The 21590-nt window shown below is 35.9% G+C and overlaps 1 protein-coding gene across 2 annotated transcripts in view; it reads right to left on the reverse strand.

Moving 5' to 3' along the window:
- LOC136027332 (uncharacterized protein DDB_G0283697-like) overlaps positions 1–21590 on the reverse strand; it is a 158995-nt gene that overhangs the window by 67232 nt on the left and 70173 nt on the right. For both annotated transcript variants that reach the window (XM_065704469.1, XM_065704468.1), the window contains exons 3-4: positions 5331–5534; positions 1289–1757 (exon numbers count right to left, since the gene is read on the reverse strand). In XM_065704469.1, the coding sequence (XP_065560541.1) occupies positions 1289–1757; positions 5331–5534 (673 nt within the window). The remainder of the gene's footprint in view (positions 1–1288; positions 1758–5330; positions 5535–21590) is intronic.

The raw sequence follows: 21590 nt of genomic DNA on the forward strand, positions 1-21590 counted from the left end.
TTGAACTTTTAATTGTCCGTCATAGAAAGGCAGTGTTGTCTTAGAAAAAAACTATTTTAAGTTATTACGTCAAAAATATACAATAATTGCTAAAGTTATTTTCCTATTGTATTGTATTGTATCATATTAACGACACTTTTTGACTACTAAGGTCCCTGCGTCGGCCCTGCAGTGCATTGCTGCAGCATGATTCGATCTCTGGGTCCCGTATTACCAGGCTAAGGTCAAATCCACTGCACCACCACAGGACAGGCTGTTTTCGTGTTACAAAACACAAAAGTTTCAAACATCCTATAGCTGTTCTGGCGATGATTTTTTGTTGGGAACAAATATTCATGACCAGAATTTAGTTTGAAGGAAAGAAAACAAAATGAAAACAAAGATTTATACACAAAGCTGGTCCAAAGCGACTATTTCTAATCGCATTTCCTGTTGCAAATGTTGAGCCAATATAACTCCCAAAGATTCTTCAACGGTTTTTTAAAACAAATTCAAAAACATGTACAATTATATTAGAGAATAAACAAGGTTTGGCTCAACAGAAAGAGTTCAAATACTTAGGACTTTGACAAGGAGAAAGTCAGTCAACAACATAATTCTGGAAGCAAACTAGCGATCTTCTAAGCCTTAAAGCTGTCAGTAGCTACCTAATTTGAAAATTTTAATTTTATTTTTAATAGCACAATTTTAATACCACTGATATTCGACCAGGTTTTAATAAATTTGAAGCATAATTTTTACTAGCCCAGCTGGCAAACTCGTCCAGCCATACAACAGGCCGAACATCCCCATCTTAGCTTTTAAAACTATATATACCGGTCAAATTTTTCTCAGAAAATTGTATTGTATCAGATTAACGACGCTTCTTGACTACTAGGGTCCGTGCGTCGGCCCTGCAGTGCATTTCTGCAGCATGATTCGATCTCTGGGTCCCGTATTACCAATATAAGGTCAAACCCACTGCACCACCACAGGAGAAAAAAAACACGCCCAATAAGGGACTTGAACCCTTGACCTTAGGATTAAAAGTCCCACGCTCTACCGACTGAGCTAACCGGGCTTAAAAATTTATTTCTTGGAAAATAAACGTATGCGTGTTCTAAGTTGGTTTGTGTTTACACTCATTGCAAAAGCGCATGTGTGAGTAAATGAGTTTGTAAGAATGCACTTGTGTATATGTTTGCATTCTTGCATTTTTGTTTGTCTATGTAGCCGTATATGTGTGCTTGTACTTGAGATCAGAAGAAAAGTCACTTTTAGCCATAATAAAGCTATTTTGTTATCTTACCTTTCATTTTTAGCTTTTTTTCCGAATGGTGTGAAAGATGTTTCCCTTTTTCTGAACGTTTCGACTCCTTCTTTATTAGAACAACCTTTTCTCCTCCTTTTCTTGATTTTTTAAGCAGCTTTCTTCTCTCGGATTGAACAACCACAAGTCTATAAAACTGCAAAATTATCACAAGAGTATTCTTGGCAGTAAAAAATATGTTCATGTAACTAATTATATTATAATAAGAGATGAGAAGAAGTCGAAAAATGAAGAAAGGAGCATCTTGAAGAATGATGTTGATTAAGATGCTCCAAACATCTACAGTGCAACAAGTTTCTGCACAAGTAGTATTCTTCTTTGACTGCTCTGCATGTTTCCCTCGCTTGTTTTTCGGCTTTGAAGGAGCTGTTATGACTAATGTAAACTGCAGAAGAGACCACGACCAAATTGAAAGGATTATTATGCAGAGTATTCGATTAGAGGCAATCTAGAAATTGAAAAAAGGTCCATAAATCACTCGGAACAAAGGTCTGAAAAATAAATTGTTCAAATATTTCTAAATGCTAGTAACAAAAAAAAAATATTTCTCTTGAAAAAAGAGATAAAGGAATATTTCAGGATATAGATTTTTGTTTTAATAGAGCGAGAGAATTTTGTATTTATCTAGACTAGCCAACTTTAAATTAAGAAAGTATTGTCCTTAGTTTAATACTAAACTGCTTTGAATATGTCAAAGATATGACTTTCGGGTCACCATCACCCCTAAAGTACTCTGATGCTGCCCACAACCTGAATTAACAATAATCTACTCAAGGTTCATGGCTTATTACACAATATTTAGAAGATAATACAATTGATCAAATACGAGCAAGCTAACTTTGATAGCTAAGGCTTTGATAGCAAAGATAATTTAGATTTGGAAACTTTATTTTTCTTTTTATTTGCAACATCAGAAGAGCTCCATTGACCTACAGATTTAACCATACCTCCAAGATGATGTAATTGATAGTGTCATTTTCTTTTAAATAATTAAAGCAAAATGCTAGTTTTTCCAACTGAAATAAAAAGTTAGAAACAAATTAAAAAAATACAAAATCATCCAAGGTAGGTAAAAGTTGCCAAACTTCAAAATTTTCTTTCATTATTTAATATGTCTCATCTATACTTTTGAAGCTATGACGGTATCTTTCTATTGTTGTTTACATCGCACAGTTGGCGATAAAACGATTTTTTTGCTCTGGAAAATACTTAGAAATTTGGCAAACTTCACTACAAATTTCTGGTTCGTTTCACGGTCACCACATTAGAAAAAGGTTTCTAGCACTGAGATCTTACCTTTTATCGAGCGACAAACCACTGAACATGAAAAAAAAATTGATAGTCATGATTTGACTGTGCACTACATTTAAGATAATTGAAGAAATGTAGTTTGATATGAAAGGTTTTTCTTTAAAAGAAAAAAAATCATTCAGAACCAAAATTTACTTTTTTTTTATCTCAGAATATTGATATAATTCAACTAAGTTTTACTAGTATAATATGCAAATAATTTTTATGCTATAAATTGTCTTAGAAGATCAACTGGCTAATACCAAGTCCAATGCAAACAAACTATTTAGTGTTTAGTGAAGCCCAAATTCCAGCCTTCTTTGGATTTTGATCAAAGTGGGAACACCAGACTCAACTACAGTGATCTATGTTCCTTTAAAGTTTGACATCTTAAATGTTACTAACAATTGCAAGAAACTTTCATAATGTACAATAAGACTTAAAACCTCATTTTGAACAAATATAAAATACACTACAAGGCTATAAAACAAAAAAGTCGCCCGCAGCTATTTCTAAAACAAAGGAATTTGTAAGCTACTTGTTTTTCTTAGTCGAATATTTTGAATTTTGTAGTGAAAACCCATCAACAGTTTTTTTCCTTAAACATTAGCAATTTTTCTAGAATTTTAATAGCAATTGTTTATACCATTTTTTGGTAACTCGGGACAGCTGTTATCAAAATTGTGAGCAACGGCTGAAACACATCTACGTACATCTTTAAAGTCACCCAAAGATTATTCAAACGCTTGACCTATATAACTAAATACTAATCAATAAATTTGTATTTCAACTAGTGAATGAATTGCGTACATAAATTTAATTAAAATCTGAAATTCTTTGAGATTTAGCCATACAAAAAAGCAACTGAGCCACAAAAATAAATTTTCAATCCTTACAAAAATCATCCAACAACGCTAATTTTGCTACTGTTAATACACCGTTTACCATGCCGACTCTAACCGCAACTACCCTAACCTGGACTAAATTATAAGCTCCTACCATGACCACCCTTTAACACAACTATTCCTCCAAGCCCCGCTTCGATCAGGTGTATACTTGTAACTTCTGCTGCTATTATTACTTCAACAGCAATTGATCTTATCACAAACTAACCGGACCACGACTAGCCTTTCTATTACCGTTCCTGCTATAGCTAATGTCACCTCGATCGCAGCTATTACCCCTATCACTGCTGCTTTATCATTAATACTGTTACTCATATTTGACTATCCTGACTGTCAGGGGCGAATCTACAGCATTTTTATTGAGGAGGCGAGAGGAGTCCATATCCAAATAGTCAAGTGGCTTGTAACAGCCCCCAAAAAACTACGCCCATACTGACTGCTTTATTCACAGCTAAACAAAGCTCAACTATTCCTACCACGACCGTCTGCAATCACTGCTTGTACTAAGAAAGCTCTTTAAACATTTTCTGCTAAACCATTCCAAACAGAGGCTTCAGGAATTTTTTAGTGGATAAATGAATATATTACACCAAATTGAAGCCAGAAACATTCAACTATTTTTGCTATGCACAACTGGAGGGCCAAAAATTGGGTTCTGAGGTCTACTGTAAACTTCTTCCATATGATAAAAACTAGGATTTCTGTTTGTGCTTTCTATTCCTTTCTAGTTTGATTTAATTGTTCATGATTTATTTCACTGTTTCGCTAGATATCCTTTTTGCAACATCTGGCTCAACGGATGCTTGTTTAATCCGCGAGAACTTGTCAAACTCGACACTATGATTAAATATGCCATTTATGCTAAAATACAGGACATAGATCCATTACATTAATTAATGCATATACACAGATATTACATGGATTACTGAACGCTAAAACAATACGACCAGCTCTCAATAATTTGAGTTAAGTTAAGAAATCAGAGATCAAAGTTATTCAAAATGAAAAGTAATAGGAGTTTAAATAACCAGAAGGGAGGAACAATTTTTGAATAAAGTGAAATTTCATTAAAATTCAAAATTCTTATGAGATTACTAGTTACTTATAGCGCTTATTTATTTAGCAAATTTTATATAGGCCATTTTTCACGTAATAAAGTTTACCAATCGCAGAAGTAAAAAAATTCAAAGCAATAGAAAACATCGGCAGAAAAAAAGGTGGAAAGTGAAAAATCAGATAGTCAAAGATTACACATTGGTTTCAATTCTCAAAAATTTAGAGGGGAATAAATTTTCCAAAATCCAAGAGGGCAAATTTATCATTTTTTTTTTTTTTCAGAGGTATTATTCATTGAAAATACAACAAACAAGTATTTTCAAATTCTAGAGAGAAGCCTTCCCTCCTCCCAAATTGACAATGTTCCAGGAACACAAACATTTGTGTGACACGTATTAAAACGTTTAAATAATATAGTGAAAGATGATTGAATTGAATAGTCGTAACTTATTTTCTTCACTAATAGTATCTACAATACTTTTTTAACGGTACTAACCATAGCATTCTAGCCAACCCACGACAATAAATCTATGTAAGAACATGAACTTACTCATATATAATCCTGTAAACTGAAAAATTAAGGTTAGTTCACTTTGTTGCTAGCCATTTACAGCACATAAGCAGAATACAGACAACAAGCCCTATGCTTTGAACACAGAAAATTCATTGTGTTGCCAAGAAACTTAGATAATGCAGATGCCAAAAAGTTTGGAGTACAATCAAAGGAGGAAATCAAACAAGTTTATTACGAAATCCTGGAATGGTTTTACCTTATCGTCCTTAAATGAATCAAAGAATTCAATTATATCGGCCGCAGTACCGATATAAACCAGGAGAAGCTGTGACAGCTGTTCCCTTGTCAGATCGCCTTTTGGTAACAGCCATCGTCCAATAATTAATATCAGCATTAAAACTTGCTCTATAATTGTGGCCCACACTTCGGCGGTGAAAGTAACTGGAATTTTGAATTCTACCTTAAAATAAAGAAGTAACTATTGTATTAACTCATGACAATTCAAAATCATTATAAACGTAAATAATTATTGAGTAAACTTGGCAAAATAATAAAATTAAAGTTAGCTTAAAACTCGAAACAAGCTTCATATATGAAAGAAAGAAAACAGACAGGAAAATAGTCTAAAAGAAATTATTTATAAGTTTCAGAATGGCTTTTTTGTATAATTTTTACTTCAAAATGCTTAGCTATTGTTACAGATCGTTTTAATGTATCAAGGACATCAAAAGAAAAGCCATTTTTAACGCCTGGACCTATCTTAGGTCTATTCATACACAACACCATGGCTTTCTAAGATTTTCCGTTTGATTGTTTCAAAACTATAAAGTTTTTTGGGGTAGTATCGTCGTTGCTGCTAAGGTCAATAGTGAAAATAAATAAGAAAAACTAATTTTGAACATTTTACTAAACTTTTCGTCCGTAAACATATAAAAATATTGAATGAAACTATGGCGAGGTAAAAAATAAGCCTAGGCTATGCCAACGACTTTTGGGCGTACAGAGCGTGGTATTGACGAGGGACAAACCCCCTCATTTACTTAATAATTTCTGTTCGTTTTAAGTTTTAATGTTGTTCCTTACTTTCAGTTGAAGAAAAAACTGTTTTTTAGTTTAATTTCTGATTGTTTTTTAAAAAGTTTTGGGAAATCCGGCACCCACTTCACGGAAAATTCCCTTTCCCCATGAAAAATTTTTCCAGGGAAAGATCCTTCCAAATATCCCCCAACCCCCTCCCCCACACCAGATAAAATCCCCTCTGAAAACGTCTGTATACTTTCCAATAACCCATACTGTATGTGATTGGCAAAATTCATAACTTTAAGGGCTTCCCCCGGGAACTGTGGGGGATCAAGTCATCCCTAGGACATAGTAATTAAATTTTTCAACTATGCTGAACAAAATGGCTATCTCAAAATCTTGATCGGGTGACTTTGGAGCGCGGGAGGGGGTCTAGTTGCTCTCGAATTGGTTTTGTCACTTAAAAATGGCACTAGAACTTTTAATATCCATCAAAATGAGCCCTCTCTTGAGATTCTAGAAGCACTGGTTCGATACGATCACCCCTGGCAAAAAAATACACATTTTTGCAGATATGAGCGTGAAACTTCTACAGTAGGGTTCTTTGATACACTGAATCTGATGGTATGATATTCTATGACTTTTAGGGGATGTTTCCCTTTTTTTGGAAATATGGCAAATTTTCTCTGGATCGTAACTTTTGATGGGTATGACTAAACTTGACGAAACTTAAAATTTGAAATCATTATAAAAATTCGATTCTTTTCATGTATCTATTGGTGTCAAAATTCCGTTTTTTAGAATTTCGGTTACTATTGAGCAGGGTCACTCCTTACTTAAGGTTCGTTACCATGAACTGTTTGACAAGTTCAGGTTGACTGTTTCGTCTTAATTTTTAACATGTCACCACAATATTTTACTAAGTGCCTTCATGCTGTCTCTTCATGGTCTTCAGCAATTTTATTTATAGTCTCCAGTTCACACCTTCTTAATTAATATTTAAAAATTGTCTCCAAGTTCCTTAAATTCCTTTTATTTTTAAAGGATTTATTATCTCAAATAACTCTTGTATAAGGTCCTTCTTCTATTTATTAAACATAAAATCAACAATATTTCAAGTTGTGTTCTTAATTGTACTCCTTAAGACACAATCAGCGAAATCACAAACTATCTTCCTAAAATTTATTCCATATATCTTCTACATAGTCAAATTTTAAACTCTCCAATTTAGCATTCAACTGTTTTTGGGAGTTTTCTCTCAAATTCTCATCATTGACTCTACCAACGTCATAGCTTCACAATAGGAAGGCACCCTTCCTATATTTCAGCTGTAGCCTATATTAACTCTAGACACCATTAGATGGTCGTTTTTACATTTAATGTCAATAATAAACTCCTATATAACCTAGTATCTTCGATTGATCTTGCCAGTCTTCTTTTACGATAAGGGTAATCAACTCGATTAACATCTTAATAATACTTCAACATCTTCAGATTTTGTTTTTGTTTATGCTCGGCACAGGCACTTTATATGGCCACTTTGAATGACCATACTATATTTTGGTCTTGAGAAGGCATGGGGTTTATCAGCCATACTTATGTTAAATTTTGCTCGTCTTGAGTTTGAATCTGCTATTTATTGCAATATCTCTTCAGTAGAACATCCCTCTCATCAAATCTTGGAAGTCTCAACTTTAATAATTATTAGCCACTGTTATGACATTGCTTACATGCCCTTATGATAACCTGTATGCTCATATGCTCCATAGAATTTTTATCTCAATGCTCTTAGTCTTACAAGAAGTTACAATAGAAGTAACGGTAGTAGCAATAGTAGTATTAGTAGCAGTAGTAGTAGTAGCAGCAGTAGCAGTAGTAGTAGTAGTAGTAGTAGTAGTAGTAGTAGTAGTAGTAGTAGTAGTAGTAGTAGTAGTAGTAGTAGTAGTAGTAGTAGTAGTAGTAGTAGTAGTAGTAGTAGTAGTAGAGTAGTAGTAGTAGTAGTAGTAGTAGTAGTAGTAGTAGTAGTAGTAGTAGTAGTAGTAGTAGTAGTAGTAGTAGTAGTAGTAGTAGTAGTAGTAGTAGTAGTAGTAGTAGTAGTAGTAGAGTAGTAGTAGTAGTAGTAGTAGTAGTAGTAGTAGTAGTAGTAGTAGTAGTAGTAGTAGTAGTAGTAGTAGTAGTAGTAGTAGTAGTAGTAGTAGTAGTAGTAGTAGTAGTAGTAGTAGTAGTAGTAGTAGTAGTAGTAGTAGTAGTAGTAGTAGTAGTAGTAGTAGTAGTAGTAGTAGTAGTAGTAGTAGTAGTAGTAGTAGTAGTAGTAGTAGTAGTAGTAGTAGTAGTAGTAGTAGTAGTAGTAGTAGTAGTAGTAGTAGTAGTAGTAGTAGTAGTAGTAGTAGTAGTAGTAGTAGTAGTAGTAGTAGTAGTAGTAGTAGTAGTAGTAGTAGTAGTAGTAGTAGTAGTAGTAGTAGTAGTAGTAGTAGTAGTAGTAGTAGTAGAAGTAGTAGAAGTAGTAGTAGTAGTAGTAGTAGTAGTAGTAGTAGTAGTAGTAGTAGTAGTAGTAGTAGTAGTAGTAGTAGTAGTAGTAGTAGTAGTAGTAGTAGTAAATGTATTAATGATAGTAATATTAGCAGAAGTGTGCAGTTATTGCCCTTCGGTCAGATGATCTACCCCATTAACCATTCTCTGAAAGTTCCAATTTAACAACCAAATCAATTCTTGAAATACGCTATTTTGACAAAGTGCAGGCACATAGTATCTTTCGATTCAGTTTAAATTTCCCTTCAATTTTGTAAATGGAATGGAGATGTAGTACTAGTGGTGATAGTTGATTATCTCCCTTTTCATTTCTTGAATATTCCAAATTAGTATACTTAGTTATACCTGTGTTACACCCTTTTGAGCATCCGTATGCACAAAACGTGTTTTCATTTAGTTCAACACTCCCCTTAACATTCTCCGAAAGGCTCACATGAATGCTCCTTGTCATCTTGGAAAGTGAAGTTCAAACATATATAGCTTTCTCAGTAACACATCACATATGTAAACAATGAATGAATTACCTAACTTACAGCCCTCGTACTGAAGACTGTGAGGAGGTTGACATCCTCAAAGACATAATTACTGGACCTTCAAACAAGATTGAAGAAAAATGGCTCTTTTAAAATTTTGACCAGATATGTTTTGGGGAATGATAGGCTTGGGGGGACTCCATTCCCTTTTGACTCTTAAAAAGGACACTAAAACTTCTGACTTCCAATCAAATGAGCTCTATCCTATCCAAAGTTTATGCGACTACCAATTCCATAAACACCTCAATATGCCTCGGGGCATAACTTACAACCTTTGCCCATGGGCTTTGAGAGGTTGTATCCACCCTAAAGACATCGTTATAGGATTTTTGGACTGTTGGTAACAAAATGACTATGCCACAATTTCAAATTGAAGTTGGGGGAAAAGAGGATGTCAGGAAGGGGAGGGGGGCTAGTTATTCTCCGTCATGTTTGACTCTTAAACAGAAACTAGAAAAATATATTTCCAATCATATGATTCTCTTCTTAAATTCACACGACCACCCTTTCCGTAAAAACCTTGTATACCCCTTGGGCATAGCTTACGACCCTTATCTGGAGGCTCTGAGGGATTGTGTCAACCCCAAAGGCCTTGTTATAGGATCTTTGGACTATTTTTGAACAAATGGTAGTCTCGAAATTTCTATCGAATGCATTTGGGGAGGATTACTACACTCTGATCACTTTGACTTTTAAAAGGACACTAGAAAACCAGATTTCTAATCCAACGACCCCTTCCCAAAGTTGATACGACAACCCTTTCCATAAACACCTTATATGCCCTCAGGGAATAGTTTACAACCCTATCGAGAGAAGTAAATTTATCGAGGACATTATTCCAGTAACATTTACTTCGAATTGTGTAAATATTAGTAAAAAGAATACTCCTATATTCCTTTTTGCAGAGAATTATTACCTCTGTTGCCAAATGCCTCCGATTTCAGGTTTTCCTTGGGCAATTTGTATTAACATGTTTTAGGATTCTCGTTAAAATAATTAAGTTCACACTTCCTTCAGTATTTTTCCTTGAGTGAAACTTATTACTCTTTCATACTTGTATTCTTCTCTTCACATTGCTTTCCCAGCATTCAAAAATGAAGGCCAAATTCTGCCACTCTCACAATCGCGAAGAAGACGCAAAAATGATCCCTTGTTAAATCCAGAACCACCTGACTCCGTCCAGAAGCACCTTACTCGCCAAATCACTGAACCCTTCCCCCCAACTCCCCCAAAGAGAGCAAATCCAGTACGGTTCCGTCAATCACGTATCAAGGACATTTGCTTATTCTATCCACCAAGCTTCATCCTGATTCCTCCACTCCAAGTGTTTTCCAAGATTTCCCCCTCCAACTCTCCCCAATGTCAAAAGATCCGGTCGGGATTTGAATTAAGAGCTCTGAGACATGAATTCCTTCTAAATATCAAATTTTATTAAGATCCGATCATCTATTCGTAAAATGAAAAATAACCCAATTTTCACGTTTTCCAAGAATTCCAGTTTCCCCCTCCAACTCCCCCCAATGTCACAGGATCTGGTCGGAATTCAAAATTAGAGCTTTAAAGCGCAAGGCCCTACTAAATATCAAATTTCATTAAGATCTGGTTACTCTTTCGTAAGTTACAAATACCTCAATTTTCAAAATTATCCCCCCCCCCAAATCCACCAAAGAGGGCAAATCCGGTCCGGTTATGTCAGTCACTTGTCTTAGACAGGTTTTTATTCTTCCCATCCAGTTTCATCCTGATCTCACTGCTTTAAGTATTTTCTAAGATTTCCAGTTCCCCTCAGCTGCCCCCCCCCCAATTACGCTGGATTCAGTTACGCTGGAGATTTAAAATAAGAGATCTGAGTTACGAGGTCCTTCTAAATATGAAGTTTCATGAAGATCCGATTACTCCTTCGCAAGTTAAAAACACGTCATTGTTTCTATTTTTTCAGAATTAACTCCCCCCCCCCCCCAATAGAGCAGATCCATTCCAATTATGTAAATCACGTATGTAAGACTTCTGCTTATTTTTCCCACCAAGTTTCAGCCCGATCCCTCCAATCTAAGTGTTTTCCATGATTTTAGGTTCCCCCACCCCAAACTCTCCCCAAAGTCACCATATCCGGTCGGGACTTAAAATAAGAGCTTTGAGACACGATATCCTTCTAAATATCAAATTTCATTGATATCCGATCACCCGTTCGTGAGTTAAAAATACCTCATTTTTCACCCAACTACCCCAAAGAGAGCAGATCCATTCCGGTTATGTCAATCATGTATCTAGGACTTGTGTTTATTTTTCCCACCAAGTTTCATCCCGATACCTCCACTCTAAGTGTTTTCCAAGTTTTAGGTTTCCCCCTCCCAACTCTCCCCCCAATGTCACCAGATCTGTTTGGGATTTAAAATAAGAGCTATAAGAAACAATATCCTTCTATATATCAAATTTTTTTGACATCCGATCTCCCGTTCGTAAGTTAAAAATACCTCATTTTTTCTAATTTTTCAGAATTACTACCACCCACCCACCCTGAACTACCCCAAAGAGAGTGGATCCGTTTCAGTTATGTCCATTATGTATCTGGGACTTGTGCCTATTTTTCCCACGAAGTTCCATCCTGATTTCTCCACTCTAAGTGTTTTCCAAGATTTTAGGTTTCCCCTCCCACCCCCACCCCCCAATGTCACCAAATCCGGTCGGGATTTAAAATAAGAGCTCTAAGACACGATATCCTTCTAAATGTCAAATTTCATTGAGATTTGATCACCCGTTCGATCGTTAAAAATACCTCATTTTTTCTAATTTTTCAGAATTACCCCACCCCCCAACTACGCCAAAGAGAGCGGATCCGTTCCAGTTATGTCAATCATGTATCTAGGACTTGTGCTTATCTTTCCCAGCAAGTTTCATCCCGATCCCTCCACTCTAAGTGTTTTCCGAGTTGTAAGTTTTCCCCTCCCAACTCCCCCCCCCCAATGTCACCAGATCCGGTCGGAATTTGAAATAAGATCTCTGAGACACAATATCCTTCTAAATTTCAAATTTCATTGAGATCCGATCATCCGTTCGTAAGTTACAAATACCTCATTTTTCTGATTTTTCAGAATTACCCCCCCCCCAACTACCCCAAAGAAAACAGATCCGTTCTGGCTATGTCGATCATGTATCTAGGACTTGTGCTCATTTTTCTCACCAAGTTTCATCCTGATCGCTCCACTCTAAGTGTTTTCCAAGTTTTAGATTTCCCCCTCTCAACCCCCCCCCCAATGTCACCAGATCTGTTCGGGATTTAAAATCAGAGCTCTGAGACACGATATCCATCTAAATATCATATTTCATTGAGATCCGATCACCCGTTCGTAAGTTAAAAATACTTCGATTTTCTATTATTCCGAATTAACGGGCCCCTCACTCCCCACCTCAGATGGTAAGATCAGGAAAACGACTATTTCTAATTTAATCTGGTCCGGTCCTTGATACGCCTGCCAAATTTCATCGTCCTAGCTCACCTGGAAGTGCCTAAAGTAGCAAAACCAGGAACGGGGACAAAACAGACCGACAGACCGACAGAGTTTGCGATTGCTACATGTCACTTGGTTAATACCAAGTGCCATAAGAACCAAAGAATCTACATTTAGACTGGTTAGTATTATTGTGTCCCCTTCTTTTTCGCTTTGTTTTTTCTTTTTTTCATTTTGCTTTATCAAACAGTTCATGGTAACGAACTGTAAGTTTAGTATTACCCATCAAAGGCAACGAGAATGAAAAAAAAATGCATTGTTTTCAAAAAATGGGGAAACACCCCTTAAAAGCCAAAGAGTTTTAATGAAATCACATCATCAGATTCAGCGTATTAGAGAACCTTATTGTATAGTTTCAACCTCCTGTCTGCAAAAATTTGAAATTTCCTTTTTTTTCGGTAGAAAATAGGCACAATTTATTTGTTTCTTTTTTTGTTTTTCCCCTGGGTCCTATATTGACCCAGCGGTCCTAGAATATTGGGTAAGAGCTTACTGAAACCGAAACTTAAAGTTTCAGTGACCTTTTTAAGTAGCAAAAAAGTTTCTAGGGCAACTAGGCTCCCTCCCCCGTCCCTTTTCCTCAAAATCGTCCGATTATTTGTTGTTTTTTTTTACAGAATGATCGTAATGACCCAGTGCTCCTCGAATATTGGGAGAGAGCCCTTTCGAAAATAAATCAAAAGTTATAGTGCCCTTTTCAAGTAACCAAAAAGTCTCAATGGCAACTAGGCCCTCTCCCCTTTGTCCTCAAAGTGGTCCGATAAAAATTTTATATAGCCATTTTGTTTATCATAGTTGAAAGTCCAATAACTATGTCTTTGGACATAACATGAACATGACCCTCCCTCAGGCCCCAGGGGAAGGGTCCTTAAGTTGTAAAATTTGTCCATTGTTTAGGCATACTATTTGTTATTGGGAAATATGCATATATTTTCCGGTGGCGGGGGAGATTTTCTGTTGGGGTTTATTGCACGGGAGAATTTTTCATGAAGAGGAGAGGGAAATTTTCAGGAGGCGATCTTTTCAGGGGAAATTTTTCAGTGGAGGAATATGCCAAAATTCCTAAACAAAGTTGTTTTTATGTCTTGCTTTCCGTCTCAATTTTACGCGCGGAAATGTTGAGAGTAATCGTATGGGGTGAATTTCAACTGAAATTGAATTGTCTAGAGGATAATATCGCGTGGAGAGGAATATTTCTTCGTGGGGGTGCAGCGAGAATTTCTGGTAATATTTTAAACGGTCAGAGATTAAATTGAGAAATAGTTTTTTCAACTGAAAGTAAGGAGCAATATCAAAACTTAAAACGAACAGAAATTACTACGCATGTGAAGGAGATTGCTCCCTCCTCAATATCTCGCTCTTTACGCTAAAATTTGAATTTTGTCCCAATCAGAGGCAACGCTATCGCGTTGCCTATATTAAAGGATACGGCTCCAATGTTTTATTTATTTAATAAAAACTTTCCGAAAAAGAAGTTTTCTAAAGGAAAGTAAAGGCCATATTAAAGTTCAGATCAGAAGAAATAGAAACCTGCAACTACTCAAAACAACCAGAAATTACTATTTAAGAATAAATGAACCCCAAAACGACAAAACGAACAGAAATTAATTAAACAATCATAGAAAAAATTACAACAGGTACTAATATAAACGAATAAGTATATCTCAAAGCAAGTAAAATTTAAGCTGAATATGCAAATAAAGCTCAAAACGAACAAGAATATTTTGCTATTGAAGCATAAATGAAACCCAGAACGGACAGAAATTAAATAAACAATCATAGCAAACAAAAATACAATAGGCACTAATATGAATGAGTTAATAAATCTTAAAACAAGTGAAACTTATATTGAATATGCAAATCAAGCTTAAAATGAACGAAAAACTATTCAAACAGGAGTTTGGGTGTTGCCTCCTTCTCTCACTCTAAAAGTCTAAAAGCTACTGGCGTCACTGGCATTTTACTGAAAACGACTATTCAAGACTATTCCAAGACAAATAGATTTGCACTGCAAACAAGAGTTTTGATACTGGCTCCTTCTGTAATTAAATAAAAAAACAAGTTTTTTAAGTGAAAGTAAGGAGCGACATCAAAACTTAAAACGAACAAAAATTACTCCGTATATGAAAGGGGCTTTTCCTTCTCAACGCCCCGCTCTTTACGCTAAAGTTTGACTCTTTCTCTTAACTCTACATTTTAAAACAGTAAAAAAACTTTAGCGTAAATAGCGGGGCGTTGAGAACGAAAAGCCCCTTTCATATACGGAGTAAATTTTGTTCGTTTTAAGTTTTAATGTCGCTCCTTACTTTCATTTAAAAAACTTGTTTTTTTTATTTAATTTCTGAACCTTTTTGAATCAATGCATGTTTTGATTTTGGCTCTCCGCAGAGGAATAATTAAAACAAAATTTGTATATTTATTTTTTTTTGGCTAAATAGCATTCTCTTAATTTTGATCGAATGATTTTGAGAAATAAAGCGGGGGAGGAAGCCTAGTTGCCCTCCGATTTTCGGTTAATTAAAAAGGCAACTAGAACTTTTAATTTTTTACGAATCTTTTTGTAAGTAAAAGATATACGTAACCTATAAATTAGCTTACGTAAAAAACTTTTGTATTCTTATGTTTTCATTACATATATGAGGGGGTTTGCCCCCTCGTCAGTACCTCGCTCTTTACACTAAAGCTTAAATTTTGTCTCAATTTATTAAGAATGACCCCTGAATCACAAAAGCCGCCAAATAAATAGTTGAAATTACTAAAAATACTTTAGCGTAAAGAGCGAGGTATTAGGAGGAGGTGAGCCCCTCATATGGGTAATAATTTCTGTTCGTTTTAAGTTTTAATGCTGCTGCTTACTCCCAGCTGAAAAAAAACTTTTTCATTGTTTTTTTTTTAGTAATGCTAGTAAATGCTGCGCTCCCTTTATGGAAAATTTCTTCCCCCATGACAAATTCCTCGATGGAACGTTCCCCCAGCATATCCCCCTCTTCTCAACCCCTGCTACCAGCCAAAAAATCCTCCTGAAAATGCCTGTACACTTCCAAATAACCATTACTATATGTAAGCACTGGTCAAAGTTTTGAACTTGTAACCCCTCCCACGGGGACTGTGGGGGAGTAAGTCGTCCCCAAATACATAGTTATAAGGTTTTTCGACTACGTTGAATAAAATGGCTGTCTCAGAATTTTGATCCGTTGACTTTTGGAAAATAATTAGCGTGGGAGGGGACCTAGGTGCCCTCCAATTTTTTTGGTCACTTAACAAAGGCACAAGAACTTTTCATTTCCTTTAGAATGAGCCCTCTTGCAACATTCTAGGACAACTGGGTCAATACGATGACCCTGGGAAAAAAAAACAAAAAAACAAACAAACAAACAAATAAACACGCATCCGTGATCTGCCTTCTGGCAAAAAATACAAATTCCACATTTTTGTAGATAGGAGCTGGAAACTTCTACAGTAGGGTTCTCTGACACGCTGAATCTGATGGTGTGATTTTCGTTAAGATTCCATGACTTTTAGGGGGTTTCCCCCCTATTTTCTAAAATAATGCAAATTTTCTCAGGCTCGTAACTTTTGATGGGTAACACTAACTTGATGAAACTTACATATTTAAAACCAGCATTAAAATGCGATTCTTTTGATGTAGCTATTGGTACTAAAATTCCATTTTTTAGACTTTTGGTTACTATTGAGCCGGGTCGCTCCTTACTACAGTTCGTTACCACAAACTGTTTGAAACTGTAAAACTCTAAAGCGCACTACCTCATTGGTGCTTCACTGAAAATGACTTATATTAAAATTATTTGTATAATATAATTCTTTAAATATATTGTTTAGTTAATTTCTGTTGGCTTTAGGTTTGATTTATACTTCAATAGCAAAATATTTTTGTTCGTTTTAAGCTTGATTTGCATATTATATTTGAGCTTTATTCGTTTTGAAATTTGTTTATTCCTTTATATTGCAGCCTGTTATATGTTTTTGATTTGATTGTTTGTTTAATTTCTGTTCGTTTTTTTTTCATTTATTTCTTAATAGTAATTTCTGATTGTTTTGAGTCTGAGTAATTTTACGTTTCTATTTCTTTCTTCTGATCTTTTGTTTAGTATGGCCTTTACTGTTCTTCAGAAAACCACTTCTCTGGAAAGTTTTTTTTTTATTAATTTCTGTTCATTTTTGATTGCCAAATTTTTAAGTTGTTCAAAATTTGCTATTTCAGAATAGTTCTTTTGTTTCAAAATAAATTAACAGTTTTGGGAAGAACTAACAAAATTAAACTGAATAATTGATATATAATGATATTAGTTGCTGAAAGTTCGCCTGCTCAAGATTTTGTTTCACCCATGTTCAGATTTAAAGCTTTGACACTTCTAGGACCAAGCGTTTTTGCCGCTCCGTTTTTGCACGATTTTCAAGAAAATCCTTAAAATTTCAGAAATAGTGAAAGCCGCAGGACCTAGTAGGCCTATTGGTAAATCTTGGTCTGTTTTCACCGTAATTTTATTTTATTGTCAATGTTATAATAAGTACAAAAGAAAATAATTAATACATGACTGATTTTAGTAAAGAGCCAAATATGCAGTAGGCTTTATGCTTTTACCGTTAGGAAAACGGGCATTAGCATACTTTTATTTGTAGTGAAGAACATATGTTTCTTGAACGTTTTGGAAAGAGCTAATAAAATTAAACTGAATCCCTCGGATATTTGGAATATAACATCCTTAATGGGTTTGGTTTCTAGGTTTTGGGTTTGGGGGCATGGAGGGAGGGTCAGGGATTAGCTGCCTTGATTCTTGGAATTAAATAAAGTTAATACGTTGTTCGGTTGTCTTTTTTGGGGGGGTTTGGCAATGGAAAGAGGGCCAGGAGTGAATTCCCATGATTTATCGTTTATTAATAAGTTGTTTATTAATATTTGTTAATAAGTTGTTTGTTGTTTTTTCTTTTGGGGAGGGGGCAGGCCATGGAGGAACAGGGGTGAATTGCCATAATTTTTGGAATGAAATATCGTTAGAAACTTTTTTTGTGTTTTTTTTTTGGGGGGGGGAGAGTTGGGACATGCAGAGAAGGTTAGGGGTCAGCTCACTTAAATTTTGAAATAAAATATCATTTATAAGTTTTTTGAGTGGGGGTGGGCTGGGTTTGTCTCATCTTTGAAATTTTTTCATAACCCTTGCACAAGAATTTTATATGCCCCTAGACATAACATAAAACAATTGTCCATGGCTCAGGGGGGTTGTGTTGGCCCTGGAGTTTTTTTTGAATTATTTTAACATAATAGCTATCTAAACATTCGTTCATAAGGATTAGGGGTTAAAAGGCAGGAGGAATAGCAGCCCTCCGGTCCCTTTTGACTCTTAAAAAGGGAACTATAACTTTCAATTTCCAATAAAATGAGCCCCCGACGAAATTATAGGATCATTCCTTCCATAAGAACTTTATATGCCCACGGTGCATAATTAACAACGCTCGCCACAGGGTTCTGGGGGGCTGTGTAAACCTCAGAATTTCTTAGGTATAACTTTTGGTATATTTTGGACAAAATAAAAATATAAAAAATTATTTAGATGCATTTTGGGAAAAGATAGTTTGGGGGGAGCTAGTTGCCATCAGATTCCTTTGGACTCTCAAAAAGAGAACTAGAACTTTAAATTTCTAGTTATTTGAGTCACCTCCGAAGTCTGTATCTTCTGTAAAAACCAAATTTGCCCCCAGTTATAATTTACAACCCTTTCCCAGGCTCTGGGGGGGTATGTTGACCACGAAGATTTTGTTATCTAATTGTTGGACTATTATAAAAAAATTACTATCTAAAAATTTTGATTGGATGCGTCTGGAGAAATGGGTGTGTCTGACGGAGGAGGGGGTGTTAGATGCCCTCCTGTCACTTTTGAATCTTAAAAGGTAACTAGAACTTCTAATTTTCAATCAAATGAGCCGCCTCTGAAGTTTTGATGACCACCTCTTGCATAGAAGCCTTATATACCCCCGGTGGATAAATTATAACACTTTCCTACTGGCTCTGGGGGTTTGTATCAAGCCTGGAGTTTTGTAATTTTATTTTAAACAATTTCGAGCAAAATGGCTATCTCAAAATTTTGTTGGATTCGTTTAGGGGGAAAAAAGGCCTTGGGGGGCTAGGTGCTCTCTGTCACTGTGACTCTTAAAAAGGGTAGCCTACTAGAAATGTCGATTTGCAATCGGATGAGCTCCCTCTGAAGTTTTTACTACCATCCCTTCAATAAAAAGCTTATACGCCCCAGGGGCATAGCTTGGATGTGTTATCCCTGGAGTTTTTGTTATATGATTTTTGGTTCATTTTGAACAAAATGGCTACATAAAAATTTGATCGGTTGCATTTGGGTAAAAAGGATTGATGGGGAGGGGCTAGTTGCCAACGGATTACTTTTGAATTTTAAAAAGGGAGCTAGAACATTAAATATCAAATCATTTGAGTCCACATCAAACAGCACCCACTCCCATAAAACCTTATATAACCCTAGGGCACAAGTTACAACTCTTAGTTCCTCCGTGCTCTGGGGGTTTCGTCGACCCTGAAGTTTTGTTATTTGATCGTTTGACTATTTCAAAGACAATGGCTATCTCAGATCCTTTGGATGTGCTTAAGGGAAAAAGTGTGTAGGAGGGGGGGGTAGATATCCTATGATCACTTTTGACTCTTAAGAAGGTAACTGGAACTTTCAATTTCCAATTAAATGAGCTACCTCTGATTTACATATAAACCTTAAACACCCCCGGGGTACAACTTAAAACACTTAATATATAGCTTAAACACATGAGGTATAACTTATAACTTAAACTCTGGGGAGTTTTGTCGACCCTGGAGTTTTATTATCTGATGTTTGAGCTATTTTCAACAAAATGGCTATTTCAATATTTTATTGAGTGCATTTGGAGGAAAATGTGCATGTGGCGGGGGCTAGTTGACCTCCGTTCTCTTTTGACTCTTAACAAGTGAACTAGGAATTTCAATTTCTGATAAAATGAACCCCTTCTGAAGTTTATACGAAGATCCCTTCTATAAAAGCGATACACGTCCCAGGGTATAACTTACAACGCCTACCCTTGGGCCGTGGAGGTTGTGTCCACACCAAAGATTTTGTTATCTCATGCTTGAACGAAAATTAAAATGATTACAGGATTCATTTGGAGAAAAGGGGGGTCGGGGCTATTTGTCCTCTGATCACTTTTGACTTCTAAAAAGGCCACTATAACCGATTTCCAATTGAATGAGCCCCTTCCGAAGTTTATATGACCATCCTTTCCATATGAAGTGCCTCTGGGGAAAATTGAAGCCTTATTGCCTTGGTGCTGGTGGGGGAAGGCTATTTGCCATTGGACCACTTCTGGCTCTTAAAGAGGGAACTAGAACTTTCAATTTCTAATCATTTGAGCCCCCCACCAAAAATTTTAAGACCACCTTTTTCGTAAAAGCCGCATCTGCCCTGGGAGATAAGTTACAACTCTCCCACGGGCCTAGGGGGAGGAACTATGTTGAACCCGAAGTTTTGTCATCTGATCGTTGGACTATTTTGAACAAAATGGCTACCAAAATTTTGATCCGATTCATTTTGGGAAAATAGGGGGGACGAGGTATATCCCCACCGATCAATTTGACTCAAAAAAGGTAATTAAAAATTTAAATTTAGCCAATTCTGAAATTTATACGACCTTCCCTTACAGAAAAAACCTTTTATGTCCTGGGACATAACTTAAAACTCTTGTCCAGATCTTTGGGGGGGGGGTCGATCTCCGAAGATTTATCATCTGGTTTTTGTTCTATTTTTAACAAAATTATTATCTTGAAACATTTATCGGATGGGTTTGGGGAAAAAAGGGCGTGGGCTGGGAGTTCTAGTTGCCCTCCAATCTCTTTTTACTCTCAAAAACTCAACTAGATCTTTCAGTTCCTAAGCAAATGAGCCCTCTCTGAAGTTATACGAGCATCCCTTCTATAAGAACAATTTATACCGCCAAAGCATAATTTAAAGGCTTGTCCATTACCCTGAGGTGTTAGTGTGTTGACCCAAAGGTTCTGCTATATGATTTTTGGACTGTATTTGATAAAATGGCTACCTTAAAATTTTTATCGGATGTATTTGGGGAAAAAGGGTGAAAGGGCTAGTTGTCCTCCAATCTCTTTTTAATTTTAAAAAGTGAGCTAGAACTTTCAATTTCCGATCAAATGAGCCCACTATGAAGTTTATACGAGCATCACTTCCATAAAAACACATAAACCACAGAGTATAAATTAGAACGCCTGTACCCAGGCCCTTGGGGGTTGTATCAACACCAGAGTATTTCAAATCTGACCTTTGAACTATTTTTAACAAAACAGCCATCTCAAAATTTTTATCGGATACGTTTGGGGAAAAAAGGTGTGGGGGTGGGGGGCTAGTTGCCCTTGGATCTCTTTTGACTGTTAAAAAGTGAACTCGAAGTTTCAATTTCCAATCAAACTAGCCCTCTCTGAAGTTTATACGAGCATCCCTTTCGTTAGAACCATATATGGCCCAGGGACATAACTTACAACATCTGCCCCCTGGCCCTGGAGGGTTTTGTCGACACCTGAGCCCCACTCCCCTTTCTCAATAAAAATTCCTGCATCTTACTTTCTTCGGCCACTGGGGCTGGGAAGAATTAATAAGATGAAGCTGTACATTTGATATATAATGAGGTTTAATTGCTAAAAGTTCCACAGTTCAAGATTTGCATCTTTTATTTTTGTTTTCAATATTGTACAGACAAAATATTTGTGATATAGTTTGTGTTTTAACTAAATAATCATTTGATAAAAATATGTTATTCAATATCAATGAATCAATACAAATATAGAGAATTGACCTGTTGCAACCTGTTCAGAATATACTGAAAAAGTAACCACTAAAAAACATTTATGAA

This window comes from Artemia franciscana, chromosome 5 (genome assembly GCF_032884065.1).
Source record: "Artemia franciscana chromosome 5, ASM3288406v1, whole genome shotgun sequence".
Classification (NCBI taxonomy): Eukaryota; Metazoa; Arthropoda; class Branchiopoda; order Anostraca; family Artemiidae; genus Artemia; species Artemia franciscana.